Raw genomic sequence first — 16,800 nt, 5'->3', positions numbered from 1 at the left:
AAACACCTACTTCACCAAAATTTCGAGGGGGGGGGGGGCTCCCCCTGGCTACGGGTCTGACGACAACGCAGCAAATCTGGTCTGGTCTTCTATAGCCATGCCAGAGTACATCATGACGCAGCTATGCAGTGTCCCCTGCCCTATTTCCATGCCTTGCACGCATGATTTAGCAGTGACATCACGGTAAAAAGGTGTGGAAATCACACAGAGTTAATAAGCACTACCTTGCTCTTCTATTGCTCACTCAGTGTGCGACTCATTGCATATCAGTTGCAATAAAGGCTGGACACCATACTGCTTGACTGGTTGGTGGAACTAACAAAGGCTCCAGCAATGGGAAAAGCCTGTACACGCTGCCAACACAACTACCCAAAATTTGATGACGCACACACAAGCTGGAACAGATTACCACAATGGTGGATACTAGGTCACCTGTCAGCATTGCTGTGAAGTTCTGCAAGTAGTGAACAGAATGGTCTCCTTTTCAAATATCTGCATCCAAGTTTCCTTAGACCATTTGCTGTCATGGCAGAGTGCAACACGTTACACCAGAGTTGAAGATATTCTTGTGAATCACAACAGTGAAGACGTCCTCGGGGTGCTCGACCATCAGTATGCATATAATCAACTGCTGCTAGATGAGGAACCAAGATACTTGCATTAAGCAACACATTCGCGGACCTGTACTGCTTCATTTGGTTAGGCTTCGGCATTTCTTCTGTGCAGACAATGTATCGGCAATGCGGGGAGGGTGCTCTTAGCGGCATATCTGAAGTACTGGTCTATGTGGATGACATTAGTATAGCTGAAAAAGCAGGAAGACACACTTTGGGCTGTGCTGCACCTGATGAGGGAGCACAGCCTACAGCTAAACAAAAAAAAAATCACAAATATTATCAAAAAGAAATAACTTTCCTGGAGCACTGCATATGCAAGTGAGAGCCTGCATCCCAGAGTAGCAGTGGTGTTTGACCCCTTAACCATTTTGATATATTGAGAATTTTTCTCCACAAAATGCTTATTGTTTAAAAAAATTGATATTGAATATTTTGTCAAGTTTTGAATAATGAAAAATTGGAGCACATACTTAGTCAAAATTAAATAAGTAAAATGAAGTTTATTATTGCTCATGGTATAGGAGGCCAGCTAATGCTGGAAATCAACACTAAAAAAACAGAGGAAAAGCACGCACTGTTTAGAAATTTTCGTTATTTTGACAATGGCTTCACTGCTGTAACAATTTTCATTATTCTGATGATGAAAAGCTTTTTTTTTTTGCGACAATGGTCCAACAATACATGTGTCACTTCCACTGAATGCCATTTTTAAAACCAAAGTTGCCAAAAAAAAAAAAAAAACAACGGATGGAAAAAAAAAGCAACTGCCAGGTCAGTGTTTCCATCCCTGAGTAGGTAGGTGCCAATCATCCCAGGAGCATCACCATCATGTGCGAGTGACACATGAGCTAGCCTGCAAATAAGCGTGCCTCGTTCAAACGCTCGTGGAGAGACATCTCGAGTGACTTGTCCAAAAACGGTTAAGGAGTTAAAGCCCCCTCAAGTCAATGATTGTGAGCCCACAGACTCCTCAAGTCAGCTTAGCTATTAGACATTCCTGCCCTGCATGTCCATGGGGACTTCTCCTGGGTATAATGGGCAGAGCTATACACAAACAATTCTGGACAAATCCTCCTCCTCCTCCTCTGGAAGCCACCATGTCTACGCAGTTGTGCACAACCTACCAGCACTATGCTTGTGGACTCTGAAATATGAAATAAAGTGCATCGAGGCAATGATTGTAGCACAGCAGCAGAAACAGCAGCAGCTGCCGTGCGGCACATTTTTGCCAGGTTCCAGTTGCGATGAATGCTTGTGCCAATCAAAGCAGTCCAATTTGTTTCGGACACCTTCCAGCAATTTGTGGCTCGCAATCGTACTAGGCATTCCAAAGATGTCATATTTTGCAGCTCGACAAGTGTGGAGTTTCCATACCGACCCAAGATGGCTCCATGGCATCGTTAACCATTGCCCAGAGATCACAAATGGCACTGGTGAACGTCCCAAGCGAGCAACGTTGATATTGTGCAGACCATATAAAGCACACCACATACCTAAGAAAATCTAAGATCAAGCCTATGCACAATCAACACCCAATTAAACAATGTGATCATAAATAGCCACAGACAACCAGAAGACCAGCGGCCCACACTTCCGCAGCAACGAGAGTTTACCTGGTCATTTAGGGACATGAGTGCCGGACCAGCTCAACTTGTGAGGAAAATGGTAGCGTTTGCTGCTACACAGCACTTCTCTTTTGTTTTCGTGCCTAACATTCATAACTGAGTAGTGAATGATGTAGGACTGATGTCAGAGCATAAAGGTGTACAAGTTACACATGCTTTTGTTCTCCTGTTGTTCAGCCTGCTTGTGGCTCATTGCAGACTCCACGCGGGGCCAGCACATTAAATGTGCAAGCTTATTTGGACATTTCATGTTTTCTTAAAAATGAACAGCACACACACCACACACATTTTTCCAGAACACACATATGCACACCTCTATTCCATCAAGACAATGGCATTTGTCTGTGAGACTTCATTACAGTTAGTCATGCTAACAAGTTCACAGTTGAATAAAAACAGTTCATACAACTGGTTTCCACGCTTTTCCTTTCTTAACAGCGATTAAAAGTCTTACCCATGCCAGTTGACATTTTATATAAAAACAGACACAAGAACACAGCAAATATATTTTGTCACTAGTAATTTATATATTTGTCAAGTGGGCAGCACTGGCATCACATATTATATGGATGTGTAATATATGGACTTCAAGCAGGATTTTTTTTTTTTTTAATTTCGAGAGTTTGCCCAACGGCATACACAGTTAAATGTACAGGTAGAGGCCGGCTTCCGCTATATACATCAACAATGCTCTATGGTGGGGCCCATAGAGCCACAAATCATAATCTGGTGGTCTTGTCGGATGAAGGCCCACTGTTCTCAGGTATGTATTCTGAAAACATTTACTGAAACACAACTACATAAACACAGGGAAAAAAGCCCCTCAATCCAAAGCTTAGTTGTTTTCTTTTTCGGGGATTTTGCTGCAAATGATTCATGCAGTAAAAGTACAGCTGAAGGTCGTTCAATTTTTAAAAAAATGTCTTCAGCATATGCTCAAGAGATTGCCACACTGGATAGTCACTTGATCACAGTACCACTTCAACCACACAAAAAAAAAAAGCTAGCAGGGGCGTAGCCAGGGGGGGGGTTGAGGGGGTTCACCCCCCCCCCCAAATTTTTCAGTTTTGCTTGCATATATATACACGCACACATACAAACGCACGCATGAACATACATAAAGTATGCTTGAACCCACCCCGCGAAAAAAATTTCTGCCTACGTCCCTGAAAGCTAGGTTATACACGTATTTAGATATATAATTTTTTAAAGACAGCAGTACACTCAGACTGTTTATTTGTTCTAAATCCTAAGGACACAGTAATGCTGCGATGTCTGTGCAATGTTTTATTTTTAAAAAGAAATGTGATCACTGTATAGAGTGGAGTACAGCCATTGAAATTCATTCCAAACAGGAGGCTAATCGCATGCACTATTCCCAGCACAACTGACAGCTACAGAGGTTTGATGAGAACAAAAGAAACACTGCCCAACACAAGTGCCTAACCTGAATGATCAACAGTGTGATTAATTGTTGTGACCAGACCAATGTCATGTCAACAGTGATGATGTGCAAAAGCAAGTCATAAGAAATGCGGATGTCATGCATAAACAACAATAACATACTGTAAAAGAAATGAAGCAACATGGAGGTATTCACTGTGGAGTAAACATTCAAGTTCACATATGCTTGAAGCACCGAAATATGTCTGCAAGGCGAATGGTTGGGGTGATATTCGACACCTTTTGCCACTGATGTAGTGGAACACGAACACCGTGCACATTTACGTATGTATTCAGAGGGTCACATCCACCAAATACAACGGTTGGCCTTTGGCGACTGAAAGTAGGGCCCCACATCCTCCCTGCGGTAACTGATGGAACTTCAATGGTCAGATAGGATGGTCTGACAGATGGCTCGCATTTTCTAACGCTCAGTTGGATGCATTTCTGCAGGTGACGATCAGAGGCTCTGAAGTGGTGTGGCGACAATTGCGCACCTTCAGCTGATTGAGCAAAGGTGTTCGACACAGTGAAATGATTCGCTCTCTCATCTGCACGAGTGACTCTAGTGGCAGCAGTGTTGCCCGCATTCAGACCTACAGAACTATCCTTAGGTTCCAAAGCTCTGTTCTTTTTGCTGACCACAGTAGACTCTGCACCCCTGCTGTCCAAAGTACGTTCCATGCCACTGCCAGCCTTGTCTTTCACCTTTTTTGGCTTGGGCACCCTGCAGGAGTCCTCATTCCCTTCATCAGAGCTGTGTTTGGCAGACATGATGCTGTTGTTCACAGGGCATTCTTCTACATGAAAAGCTATCCTCTTAGCCTTGCTTGCCAAGTTTTGCACCATTTCACTGTCCATGGGCTTGCCCCTTTTGGTGCTGCTCTGCTCAGAACTTTGCAAATCTTTCCGGTCGTTACTTTTCATGGTTCCTTTATCTTCTGTGAGCTCTTTCATCAGGCTTTTTCTCGGTTTCTTCTTACTAGGAGGCTCCACAGACTGTGCATCACCTTCCTTCGTTTCACTGTGCTGTGGCATTTTCTTCAGAAGAACTTTAACAATGCCCTTTCTTTTTGCTAGCATGCTGCTGCTATCACTCTCCGAACTAAGCCTGTTTGCAAGTCTGGGATTGCGCTTCCTTTTAACAAGAGGGCTGTCACCTTCACTATCTGAAGCAAGCCTTTTTGCAAGTTTGGGGCTGCGCTTCACTATTGCAGGAATGCTGCTGTCACCTTCGCTTTCTGAAGCAACTTTTTTTGCAAGTTTGGGCTTACGCTTCATTTTTGCAAGAGGGGTGTCACCATCACTGTCTGAAGTAAGCCTCTTGGCTTTCGCTGTAACCTTGGTGTCACCATCACTGTCTGAAGTGAGCCTCTTGGCTTTCGCTGTAACCTTGGTGCCACCACCCTCTGCACTTGGCTTTCTGAGCTTCCTCGTCGACAGGGGAGCATCAACTTCGCTGTCTGACGTAACACAGCCCTCTTTCAATTCTTGCTTTTTGGATGATGGATCGACAGGGGATGCATCAGAGGCTTCACTGCCATGACGAGTCTTGCGCCTGGGAGTGACGGCGGCATTTTCTGTCACCTTTAGACTAGCCGTCCTCTGACGGGCAGTTCTTCGGGGCGACATTACAGCCTGATCTGGTGCCTTTATGTCACCAGTAATAACCTCGCCTGAACAATCATCCGCATCTGTCACGTTTGAGAAATCAGCTGCCTCGTTTTCGGTACATTCGTTAACAAATTTCTCTTCAGCGTCAGTTTCAAGAGTGTCTGTGCACTCCGTCACTTCCTGGCTTTCTAAAGGCTGATCGCTGTCGCCATTGGCGGCTTTTACTACTTTGCTGGCACCCTGAGAATCGATTTCGCTTGCACTGGACACCGCAGTGCCATCACCTTCTGCGGGGGCGGAATCGTCTGTCAATACAACCGCTGACTTGGCTTCTTCACGCGCGGAAGCCGGCGTGCTGCACACTTCGCCGCCGTCTCCACTGCCGGATAATGAATCCTTCGCATCAGTAATGGGATCGCACTGGTCCAGGGCATCGAGGGATTGTTGCCCGTCATCGTTCAATATCACATCGTCGAATGCTTCAGCCAGCGAGGTGTCTCTCTTAGCCGTGGCGTTCAACTCTGATATAATATCTTCAATCGTTTCTGCGCGGCCATAGCCATTACCTTCGACGTCGGTTTCCAGCCTCGTGCCTTGATGCTTGGTGGCCTTTTGTGGCGTGCCGTTGACCGTGCTCGCCTTCGTGGTGACCGTGCTCGCCTTCGCTGGAGACTCCATCGCTCGCAGAACTGCCGGGTACCTCGAAGAGTTGCACTCGAAAGATGAGAGGAGATGCGCAGGCCACCAACCGGATTGTAGAATGAACGCCCGCGGTAACACTAGGAAGCGTCGGAAATGACTAAATTACCAGGAAGTCGGTAGAATGTTCGCACGTAATAAACGAAATGTTTTACGCCAATATCGCAACGGCGACGAAGCAGCTGCAGATTCCACGAACAGTGCTTTCAATAGCGTGTAAACAAGTCCTTCGCAGACATGGACGCGGCCGTGTTCTAGGCCCTACTGCGCTGTCAACAGTGCTAAAGCGCTAAACTTGTACTTCGCACCCCCTGCACGTGATTCTCACTACAGGCTTTTAAACGTCGGCATCATAAGTGGACAATGACTTCGGGCACATAAATTAAGCGCACAAGGAATCAACAAAGTTGCTCGTACCGGCGACACAATCGGACGCAGACCGCCGCTGCTACCCTCGCTTCTCCAGCACTGCGCAGACGCGCAGCGTGGCGCGTCGATCGAGCCTACGAACAAGAAAGTTCACCTATTTGCCTTTATAAATCTCGGGCCATTGTCGAGAAGCGTCGCTGCCGTATTCTCTTTGCAGCCTTTAGCTGTTTCATTTAGTTATCACGGACTTCACGCATTTTATAAACATCGTTGCGACGGAACTGCAGTCAAGCATACAACGCTAGAATTATAGACTTTCGACGCTGATGCTAAATGCATTCGGCTCCCTGCAATTATTAACCACGTGGACTGCAGACCAAAGAAAATGGCATCTAATTGCTTGCATGGGGCGCCTCCTTCGTGATATAACTAAAGTCACAACGCCGTGATCGGCCAATATGTTCTCAAAGATGTATTTGCCAAGTACTCGTTCTCGCAGAGCTCATACAGGACACATTTTATGGAGTTCCCCATTATTACCTTTTTCACCAGCGTGACGTACCGCAATTACGGTGGAAGATTATGGCTATGTAACCTCCAGTGAGCAGTTTTATGCTCATAAGCTCTTAATTAAGATTAGTTTAGGTTATCCACCTGAAGTGAACAAATTGCACTGCTGTTTTATCAATATTCTTTAAATTTGTTCAAACTATAGAAAGAACATCCTTTCATTGCACCATGTTTTCAGTTGGTTTACACACACATTCATTGTGCAACCTCAGTACAAGTACCTGCATGTAGAATAAGCAGCTAAAATGAACTTCTTTATTCAACCACACTGGGCAAGATGTGCCTCCGTAATTGCACAAATACTCACAGCACATTTACCAATCCACAGCTCTACATAGGAACCATCTTTTATTAAATATCACGGAAATACTGCTGCAAATAGGCACAACATTTCGGACATGTTCATATGATGGACACCATGGGGTATACATGATGAATTGACAGGAGCGGTCATATTTTGTGCATTAGGAGACTTCAAAATTTTGTTGATTCCTATGTTAACACCTACAAAAGGCGTTCACACAGAAACATCAGTCAAAAATTAGGTGCAGGCCTACAATACCTGAAATAAAGCTTGCGGTATGTCGCTATTGATATATACAAACCTTTAACTAACTGGTGTCTTGATGTGCTTGGAACATGTTTCCTGTAAGTAAATGCCATGAGATGGCTTGTTTTCTCTCATATGGCTTTGGTTAAATTTAATGGCCGATGGTATATCACACACAGACCTCAGCCTTAGTGCATAAGCCATACTTTTGAAGGCGGTACACGAAGATAAGAGGAGCATTAAGCTTTGCTGCCACGTCGTGCTGTTCTTTCAGCAAAAGCATTTGAGAGGAGGGTCATATGGTCTTGCGTGCTCATTCTTACTGAGAAAGGCATAAAGTCCCTTCACCATGGTGATTTGCTGCACAGTATAGCAGATAACTCACTCAGTTGAAAAAGCTTGAACTTGAGCTTGCTGGTAAACCTTTGTGACTGGAAACAGAGTGAAGAAAATGGAATGAGAAAGAAAAGACAGGGCAGGTGCTGTTTCTTGACCAGGTAGGAGATATCAGACATACTATGCAACAGCAGTGAGCTGTACACAAATGTCGTGGTCGCATCTGGTGGCCTGTTAATTTGCAACAAAAGTTGTGGCGAGGATGTATGTGATGCTACCACTGTACTAATGACGGCAAACTATACTGCATCAAGGTAGCTCGAGAAATCTGCTACTTGGCAAGTTCATTGTAAAGCAGAGTTATGGGTAGACAGTTGTTATTCCAGTTGTTACCAGTCTACCTTACTGCTCAGTCCTTAGTGGCACATGATGTCATTGTAAGAGTTGCTGCCATTGTGAGCTCAAGCGTAAGTTTGTACCGGGGATGTTTTAACTAAAGTTCATTTGCAGCCACTCTCGTGGTAAGGGCTTGGATCTAGGACTAAGCTTGCAGATCCTGCAGAATCACTGCACAGGCTCGCTGATGACACATCCTGACATAGCTTAGAGTCGCTCATGTCATCCGCCAATGCTTCCAGTATGTCAAGCAGAAGGTCTTTGCTAAGGCTCCGTATCTTTGGCAGTCTTGCAACCTGCATAAAGCATCATGATGGACCATCATAATTAATAATAATATAGAGGTGATTTTTCACAATATATATTTGCAGAGATGTGAATAAAAAGCATAAAAGGAGAGAACCATATACTGAACACTGAACTGCTGAATGCTTGCTGCGATCTGTTTCTCTATGTGTACTCGTATTCATGGAGTCAACAGTTTTTCAGATTCACTCTAATGCCACTCAGTACCAGCACACTTCATCATCACTTCATCACAGAGATTAATGTTTGCTGAAAGCAGTACAATGTTACACACTAAACAAAGAACACACCTGAAAGAATTTTTTTCAACAGAAAAAAAATTATATAAAGTGGCACTGCTCGCACACAAGAGTACTGGAGGAGTTAGAAATTTTTATCTTTCTAACAGCAGTTTTTCATGACACTACATTTCCCTTGTTCCATCTATGACAGTTCCCAATATAGCAACAAAAAATCAGTCCACACACCTTTGGATAATGATGCACAATGAGGCTAAGGGCATGCTTTTTCATGTCTGTAGCTTGGATCCTGTCAGCCGCTTCCAGAATCTGGTTATGAAGAAAGGGGCAAAAAACACACCACAATAGGGACTTAATGATTGTAGAAAGAAAGCCACACTTTTCCGGCAGTTTACTTTGTAAGTAATTCAATGAAGTGAGTTTGGCAAGAAAAATGTTATTTCACTCAAGTAAATTTTAGCAGACATGATATGCCCTGAGGGCAGTTACCTTTATTGGGATGCACATACTCACTCAAGTGCTTTCAGTCTAAAAGTACTCCACACTGCGCTACTGACATATAGATAAAAGAAGCTGGCATATGTGCTTAATTGCTTATCTTAAAGAAAGGCAATATGAAATACTCTACTTTGAACCTTTAAATAAATCTCCACAACAGAAAAGCCTTATTCGGTTCAGGTCTGTGGGAACTCTGAGCTTAAAGGCTAAATTAAATGTTTCTACATACCTGAATAACATTTTCAAATGTTACATTCATCTCCAGGTTCTCCTTGCAGAAGGCTTGTAGGCGATTGTTAGTGAAGCCATAGAAATAAGGTGCCGAGAAAAGGTACCTGACAAATATCGCGCATCAAGGAGAACACTCCACAAGCACATTTTGGTGGTTTCAATAGCAGATATGTGTGCTGTTACAGCACATTATACTGATAACTGGTGCCTCGTTTTACACACCAGTGTTTAGTCAATGACACTACAAAACCGATGAGGGAGAGAGAAAGAGACGTCCATTAGAAAACGAAAAAAAGAAAAGAATAAACTGGCAAGCTTTTCTGGACTTCTAATGGGCTTTCAAAATTACATATACTTTCTTACTCTTTACTATATACATTTACTCCTCAATCAGTGTTTTGCTTTGAATGTACCCTAGAAATATATATTTTTAAAAATTATTTCTAGCTCTCTAAGGAAGGCATAAGGAGTCCTTCACAGCTTCTAGGAACCTAGAATGATAGTGTAGTAGTACTTTGTTGCAGTAATATTCAGTAAATGATACATTATGGGCACTGCATAACATGAATAAGATAACATTAGTGGTTATACTCTGGATGCTTCAATACAATCCCCAATGCACGCATGGTCAAGCACAAAAATCTCAGATAGTCCAGCTTGTTGTCCACTATGCCAAAATCCATGTAGTTGCTGCAAAGTGACACTGAGTGCATATCTCTAGAGATCAGCAGAAAATTTTGCTTTGGTGCTACAGAGCCAACGTAGCGTGAGAGAGAGATGTAAATGCTTTAGAGTATGGCAGCACTATACACTACTTCGAAGACTGAAAATAAAAGCCACAGCTACAGTTTCTGCAAAAAGGATACAAGGAATCTTCAGGTGGCATACTGATGTCACCATAGTAGATATACCTCAGTAGGGTGTTGAAGGACTGTAGGGATGGAATCATCTCACCAATGGCAATCTGAAATTTGAAAATCTCAACTGAATAATGTATGTTCTGAACAGCAAAAATGAGCAACTAATGATTCATTTTTCATTCCAAGTTTGTTAACAAGCTCTAGGGTTAGAACTTGTGTTCTTTATGAATACTTCATTTACACAACATGAATGTATAATTAGTTATACTTGAAAAGCATTCCTGGAATATGCATAACTATCACAGAATGTATTTGTCAAACCAGTCCCTTACTAGTCATCAAAGTCTAGTCCTTATAAGCAGTCATTAGCATATCAATTAGGTAGCACCATTTCATGGTTCAAAAAATGTCTTATGCCAGAAGCACATCATTAGCAAAACCACCAATTCTAAATCGTGGTCTAATATGTCTCCCATCTAGAGGTTTTTATGCAAGACGATACATCCTGAGCCCCCTACGGAATCTTACCAACACAAAAGAAGCTGACAAAATAGGTTCCTGGGTAATCAATATGCTGTAGCATAAAGCAGTGCGTATTTAATCACATTACGCTTAGCAGTACAGTTCTTCAATTAACATGTGAAGTAACAATGACCCTTTCAAAAGCTTTAGTAGCAATGACATGGCTTTTTCAAGCATCTTTTATCAATGATAGCACTCACATTGACGGTGTTGTGGTCTGGCATAAAGGACCGGAACATGGCTTCAAAGTAGCTACACCGAGCTACAAGCACCGACTTGTGAGCTGGGATCGGGTGGCCATCAAGCAACAGCGTAATGTCACAGAACTCACGGCCTGTCTCCTTCAGGAAAATCTCCATGTCTTGCTCCAACGTTGTACCTGCAACCATTTTTTTTTTAGAATGAAGCGTTATATTGAAAATTAATAGTAAAAAGAAAAGCCTAGGAACAGACTTGTAGACTTGGCTCTTTTACAGCTGTACTAGCCTATTTAATGCAATCTGGGTCTTAAAAATCCAGCCACAGGAAGCTCAATTGACTTGATGTGGTTTCATGTGCCAAAGCACCAACTTAAGGTATATTTTAGAGGAGTAGAGGATTAGTTGCAGTCACTGTATTAGTATGGGTGGATCATCTTCAAACGCAACGGTTCTATATGTGCACATACAGTGAGGTATAATAGGATGTTTTTTGCATTATGCCCTATGTGAAATGAAGCCACAGGATCCATATCCCCATGCTCAGCAGCATAACATCATAGCAACTGAGCTACCATGGTGTGAAGCCATAGGAAGCTGCATTAGACATCACTGCAAAATGCTGCTCGAGGTGCGTGAACTTTTAGCAGTTACCTAGCTAATTAAAGAATACAGCAATTTGTATAGAGAATACAGCAAATTGAATACACCAGAAATTATGTGACAGCACTCTAGCAAAACTTTTTACCTGCACGGCAAACTGCATGAACACTGTTTGATGTTACTAAAATTATTATGTTGTTGAGCTGCCTTTAGATTGACTATTTGTTCCAAGATGTGTCTTAATATAACAGCACATAGAAAAACAAAATTATAAAGCAAGGTAGTCCGGGTAAAGGACACCAATTTTCATTTAATACTCACTTGCACTTCAAAAAATGAAGAGATAAAATCCCAGACTGCACCTAGTGTTCACAAGCTGGCATGATTCTCCAGAACTACTGCTTTTACAAATAAGACGGAAAGGATCATCATCACTATTTCTGAAAATTGGACACAAGTATATAAATACTATGTTTTATCCTTTCTTATAGCTCAACTGATTAACCATTCTGTTCAAGTACTGACAGGAGTAATGAAAACTCGTAAACAGGGAGTGTGTGCTGGAGCCAACGTTTCAACAAGCAGACTTGTCTTCTTCAAGGCTTCAAGTTGCAGCCACGAAGAAGACAAGTTTGTCGAAACGTTAGCTCTAGCACAACCCCTGTTTAGAATTTTCATCACAAGCTTCAGTCTTCCCCTGATTCCTGCCTGATAGCAGTAATGTAATATTAGGCATAAAAAGCGTATTAAATTGCTTGTTTGCTCATGTTGCCTCACTTTATGAAGCTCAGCCTGCTTCGGCCAAATACTGGCAGTAAGAAGCAACAAGCCAGTAGTAAGTTATCAGTGCCAGTTACTCCAGCACACCTAGAAAGCATAACAGCCAATGCTGCTTACCAGCATAGTCGAACATTGGCTCAAGCAGTGAGCGCACAGCAGGCATCTGTCGGCGTCGTATTATCTCCACCATGAGCGGCTGGGCAATCGTCTCAAACTCCTTGCTCATCACAATCTGGTTGTAGGTGCTCTCCTTTACAATAAACTTCAGGCAGAACTCCTGCATTCAGAAAATCACATGCAGCCCACCAAGCTGCCCCAAATGAGAGCGAGGGGGCACTAATGAAATCAATGAAGAGATGTGGCATGAAAAGTTAAAAGAAAGAAAAGAAAAGAAACAGACAGAGAAAGGAAATTGTGTTGCACGGGACAACCTCTCTCCTCAATATAACAAAAATCATTCAAGCCGACTTACAGACAGCCGCTTCACTTACAATGGACACTTGGTTACTGTTAAATAAAGACAACGCGATCGTCAAAATTTACGCCCTGTTAGTTTCACACTTCAAAACAGAATAAAAGTTCAAGGAATAATGACTGCTCAAAGTTGACGTACAAATACACTATGTTTGTCTGGTTCCACAATAAAATTCTGCAAGGAGGCACAGGGCAGAGAACAATACTGTGTGTGGTGTAGTGAGTCAGCTTCTTCTCTGGCAGCATCCCTCCCTGGAGGCAATTATAAATATACAACTATGTCATATATAAGACAGGAAGAAGTTCCACACCCAGTTTCTTTTGTTTGTCAATGATACAGCCACATCCTTTGATGAGAAAACCTGGGTGTGGAACTGTAACTACATGACTTCTTATCACTTCAGACCAGGGCCGTACCTAGGAATTTTTTTCTGGGGGTGTTTGTGTGTAGAACGCCTAACTTTGGCAACTGGTGGTCGCTGTGAAGGTGTGCAAGTATTTTAGTGTCACCCGAAAAGTTAAAGCATTCGGGAGGTGTCAGAACCCCTCAACCCCCCTTAGTTACGGCCTGCTTCAAACCATTTTGTCTTGTTTGGATAGCCATAACCCCTTTAGTTTCAGTTCTCATTTGCCTCATATTCAGCCTTCAAATGCTTCATTTTTTACGAAAGTTCGTGACAAAGTGCCTGAGTGTTCAGCACCTAGATGCCTCAACTGCACCAACATCCCTAGCAGCCCTGGAAGAATGCCCAATGGAGGCCCAATATTGCACCAGATTGGCCACACACTGGAAAAGATTGGCACAGCACTGGACACACTTACAGTACTGCAGCAGATATGGTGCATGCCATGTCAGCTCCTTCACACCATTCTTCACACCTCAACTATCCACTGCAGGCTCAATCGAGGCTGCATAGGAAAACACACCATATTTTCTCACATATAACCCACCCCTGCATCTAACCTGCACCCTTAACTCTACAAAAAAAAACAAACAAAAAAAAAACACGCATATAACCCCCGCATATAACCCGCACCCCCACTTTTAAGGCACAGTTTTCCGTTTTTTGGTGCAAGTTATATGCGAGAAAATACAGTACTCAGAAGCCCCAGGGTAGTCACTGAAATGCACAAGCATTTCATGACGGAAGGTAAATCTTTTTCGAACTGTATTTGCTGGTCCCTAGTAGACCCACCTTGATAAAGTCCAGACGCAAGTCAGAGGCATTTTGAAGGGCAACAAGGACATTACGATGGTTGATGGCTGCCTCAAGGTACTGGACACACAGGTGCTCCAAGCGCCTCATGTGGAACTGTCAATGCGACAAGCATGATTCATGTGAATGCAGGCATGCACTCCCACTGTTCGCAAAGCCAGACACTATGAGGTCACTGCTTTTCTCAAAGTAATTTATAAGTTATTCAGGTTATCATGACGTCCAAAGTTTTTGCAATGATTCCCTTAAAATAACTGCACACACCTTTCTTACAATCACATCTGACAGCAATCACCTCATTACAATCAACATATCACAACAAGCTTCTCTGAAGCCGGCCTCTCTAGGAAGTGATCTTGTGGCACTTCTTATCTAAGCCATTTTGTGACAGTTCAGTTCAGTAAATTCCAATGCAATAAACATTCATTCAGAAAATCATTTGGTACAGTGAAGATATTTCAGTTCCTTCTCATCTCGGTAGCCAACAAGTCTCAACGTAGAAAAATTTGCATGACAAAAAATATTGTTTCATTTTTATTCCTAATTGACAGATGGTTACTGGACATTGAGAGGCAGTCAGGCATGAAATTTCATTAAACATGGGTTCATAAATCATTATATAAGCCATCACACAGCGAAACAATATGGTGAATTATTTATAGGTTATCACAGAAATAAATGCTTCATTCCTTTCTCTTATAGGCATCAAATAGTAATTCTTACTATGACAATCAGCATAGTTAGCATGTCAGCTACTGCTAGATGGAAAGCTACACAAGCGAATGGCATTAATCACTTATTGGCTGATGTGGTAGTGTCCTATCACAATGCAAGTGGCAAGAACACATTCAGCATCATCCAGCTTGGCTGAGCTAAGTGGTGCGCCTCCAACATTGCTTTCATTGTCGCACGAGTATGGGAAGTTAGGGAATTTATTACACAAGTACAACTACAGCACAATGTTTAAGTCTTTGCTATTCACAGGAAGCTTTTTACTACAAAATAATAAGGCCTCTTAACACAATTTATACAGATAAAAACTTACCTGAACAGCCAGCCTGTAGACATCCATCATAAGAAGAACAATGCGGTCACTCATGGGGTCCCGGCCTGGAATCAATGACATGAGATGGAACGTATTATTCTCAAATGTAAACGTCTTTGTCAGAGATTTGTCTGGCTGGGTGAAAGAATTCTAGATGCTAAACTGACATCGACCACAGTTTCAGAAAGACCGGACGTTTAGAGACCCGTTCAGTCCCTTCCTCAGAGGTTGAGGATGGAATCAAATGGGTCATGAAATGTCGGGTCTATCTCAAAATGTGGCCAGTGCTACTTCAGCATCTAGAACAGTTATTATACACTGTAAAAAATAACACATAGAGACAACTGGTGCTAGCAATGATGCTAAACTTAAACGCAGTGAAAACAGCCTTTTGGCAAATCAAGCCCTCTGTGCAACTGACTCACTTTGCTAATAACATATTCATTTATTTACGGTAGCTGCTAGAACAATACTTTTCAACATAAAAGCATTTGTCAGACAACTAACAGTAGTATTTATTATACATACCTAATCTCCACTAGAATATTAGCACGTATCCACACTGCTTAAAAAATATAAAGCTTTTCTAATGGCAGATTTTTTAAATGGCACGCTCAGAGGAAGTATTCATTGGTAGCTGTAGAAATGGTGTGCTAGGTGCATGTTCCCGGTCTTCTCCTGTAACATTCCCATGTTACTGAGAATGGTCTTATTAAGAGTTTATTACATTAAGCTTCTGACAACAATAGTGCAGAGCTAGAATTCTCACTTCTCTCTGCTGTTATATCACTGAATTATGGTTGCTTGTACAGCATAAAGGTACAGTGATGTCCTCCTTATCAGTTTTAGATTACACAATTAGGTAAAATCTAGAGCTGTGCGAATAGCAATAATTTGGGTGCGAAGCGAATTTGAATATTGAAGTGTGAGTGCGAATCGAATTGAATATTTTTCGAATACTTCGAAGTAAAATTGTAGAAAAAAAGTTAGAAAGGATTCCTATGCATATTTTTATGAGGTAGCAACATGAAAGTGTTTTTCGCTAGGTTGATGAAGCACTGGCGGGGTGGTGTTTCATAGTTGTCTTATCAAGAATGAGGCAATGTAGAGGCCGAATTCTATTTATGTACATGATTTGGTGCAACCAAAGTGTTGCCAACAACACTTTACACGTGATAGGCAAAGATGCCATTTCCTCAGCCTCTCCTCCTCTTTCAAATTCTGTGGAAGCCCAACTGATGTGGCGTGGCGGACAAGGGTGCGTTCCCTTCAAGTCCGGAGTTCCAAATCTGCCTCGTAGACGTTGATATATAAGAACATCTGAAATTTTGGATGCTAAAAAGCTTCGGCGTCCGATTTTTCGGACTTCCTGCCCAAATTTCATGCCCAAATCAGCATTAATTGAGCCCCCAACTGTGCCACATCTTTCATCTCCATGTTGGAACCAGCGTTTTCTTGAGTTAATACATTTGCGACCATAGCGGAACTTGAAAGGCAGCTTTGCCGCAATATGGGGGTGTGATTAGGTGAAGCATATTGAAAATCTAGACCCCAACCTCCAATCGGACGTTGACTGTGTCTTGGCAAAGTTCGACCGTAACGGAGCTTG

At 42.5% G+C, this 16,800-nt stretch overlaps 2 protein-coding genes across 4 annotated transcripts in view; both read right to left on the bottom strand.

The window, feature by feature from the left end:
• The window catches only part of LOC119389503 (leucine-zipper-like transcriptional regulator 1), a 166,122-nt gene that overhangs the window by 133,193 nt on the left and 16,129 nt on the right, over nucleotides 1-16,800 (bottom strand). The gene's annotated exons all lie outside the window — the stretch shown is intronic.
• LOC119389227 (hepatoma-derived growth factor-related protein 2) lies at nucleotides 3,728-6,487 on the bottom strand. 2 transcript variants are annotated; one of them, XM_049414452.1, is made up of 2 exons: nucleotides 5,078-6,487; nucleotides 3,728-5,026 (listed from the first exon to the last, which is right to left on the bottom strand). In XM_049414452.1, the coding sequence occupies exons 1-2, from the start codon at nucleotides 5,975-5,977 to the stop codon at nucleotides 3,863-3,865; spliced, it is 2,064 nt and encodes a 687-aa protein (XP_049270409.1). In that variant the 5' UTR covers nucleotides 5,978-6,487; the 3' UTR covers nucleotides 3,728-3,862. The 2 variants fall into 2 exon arrangements, with proteins under 2 accessions (XP_049270409.1, XP_037512359.1); XM_037656431.2 differs by having other exon boundaries at nucleotides 3,728-6,487.

This window comes from Rhipicephalus sanguineus, chromosome 4 (genome assembly GCF_013339695.2).
Source record: "Rhipicephalus sanguineus isolate Rsan-2018 chromosome 4, BIME_Rsan_1.4, whole genome shotgun sequence".
Taxonomy (NCBI): domain Eukaryota; kingdom Metazoa; phylum Arthropoda; class Arachnida; order Ixodida; family Ixodidae; genus Rhipicephalus; species Rhipicephalus sanguineus.
The sequence above is the reverse complement of the archived record's forward strand: the minus strand, read 5'-3'. Positions and strand labels throughout refer to the sequence as shown.

What these genes read in the sequence shown, in the direction of transcription:
- LOC119389227 (XM_037656431.2), bottom strand. Translation starts at nt 5,977, where the DNA reads ATGGAGTCTCCAGCGAAGGCGAGCACGGTCACCACGAAGGCGAGCACG.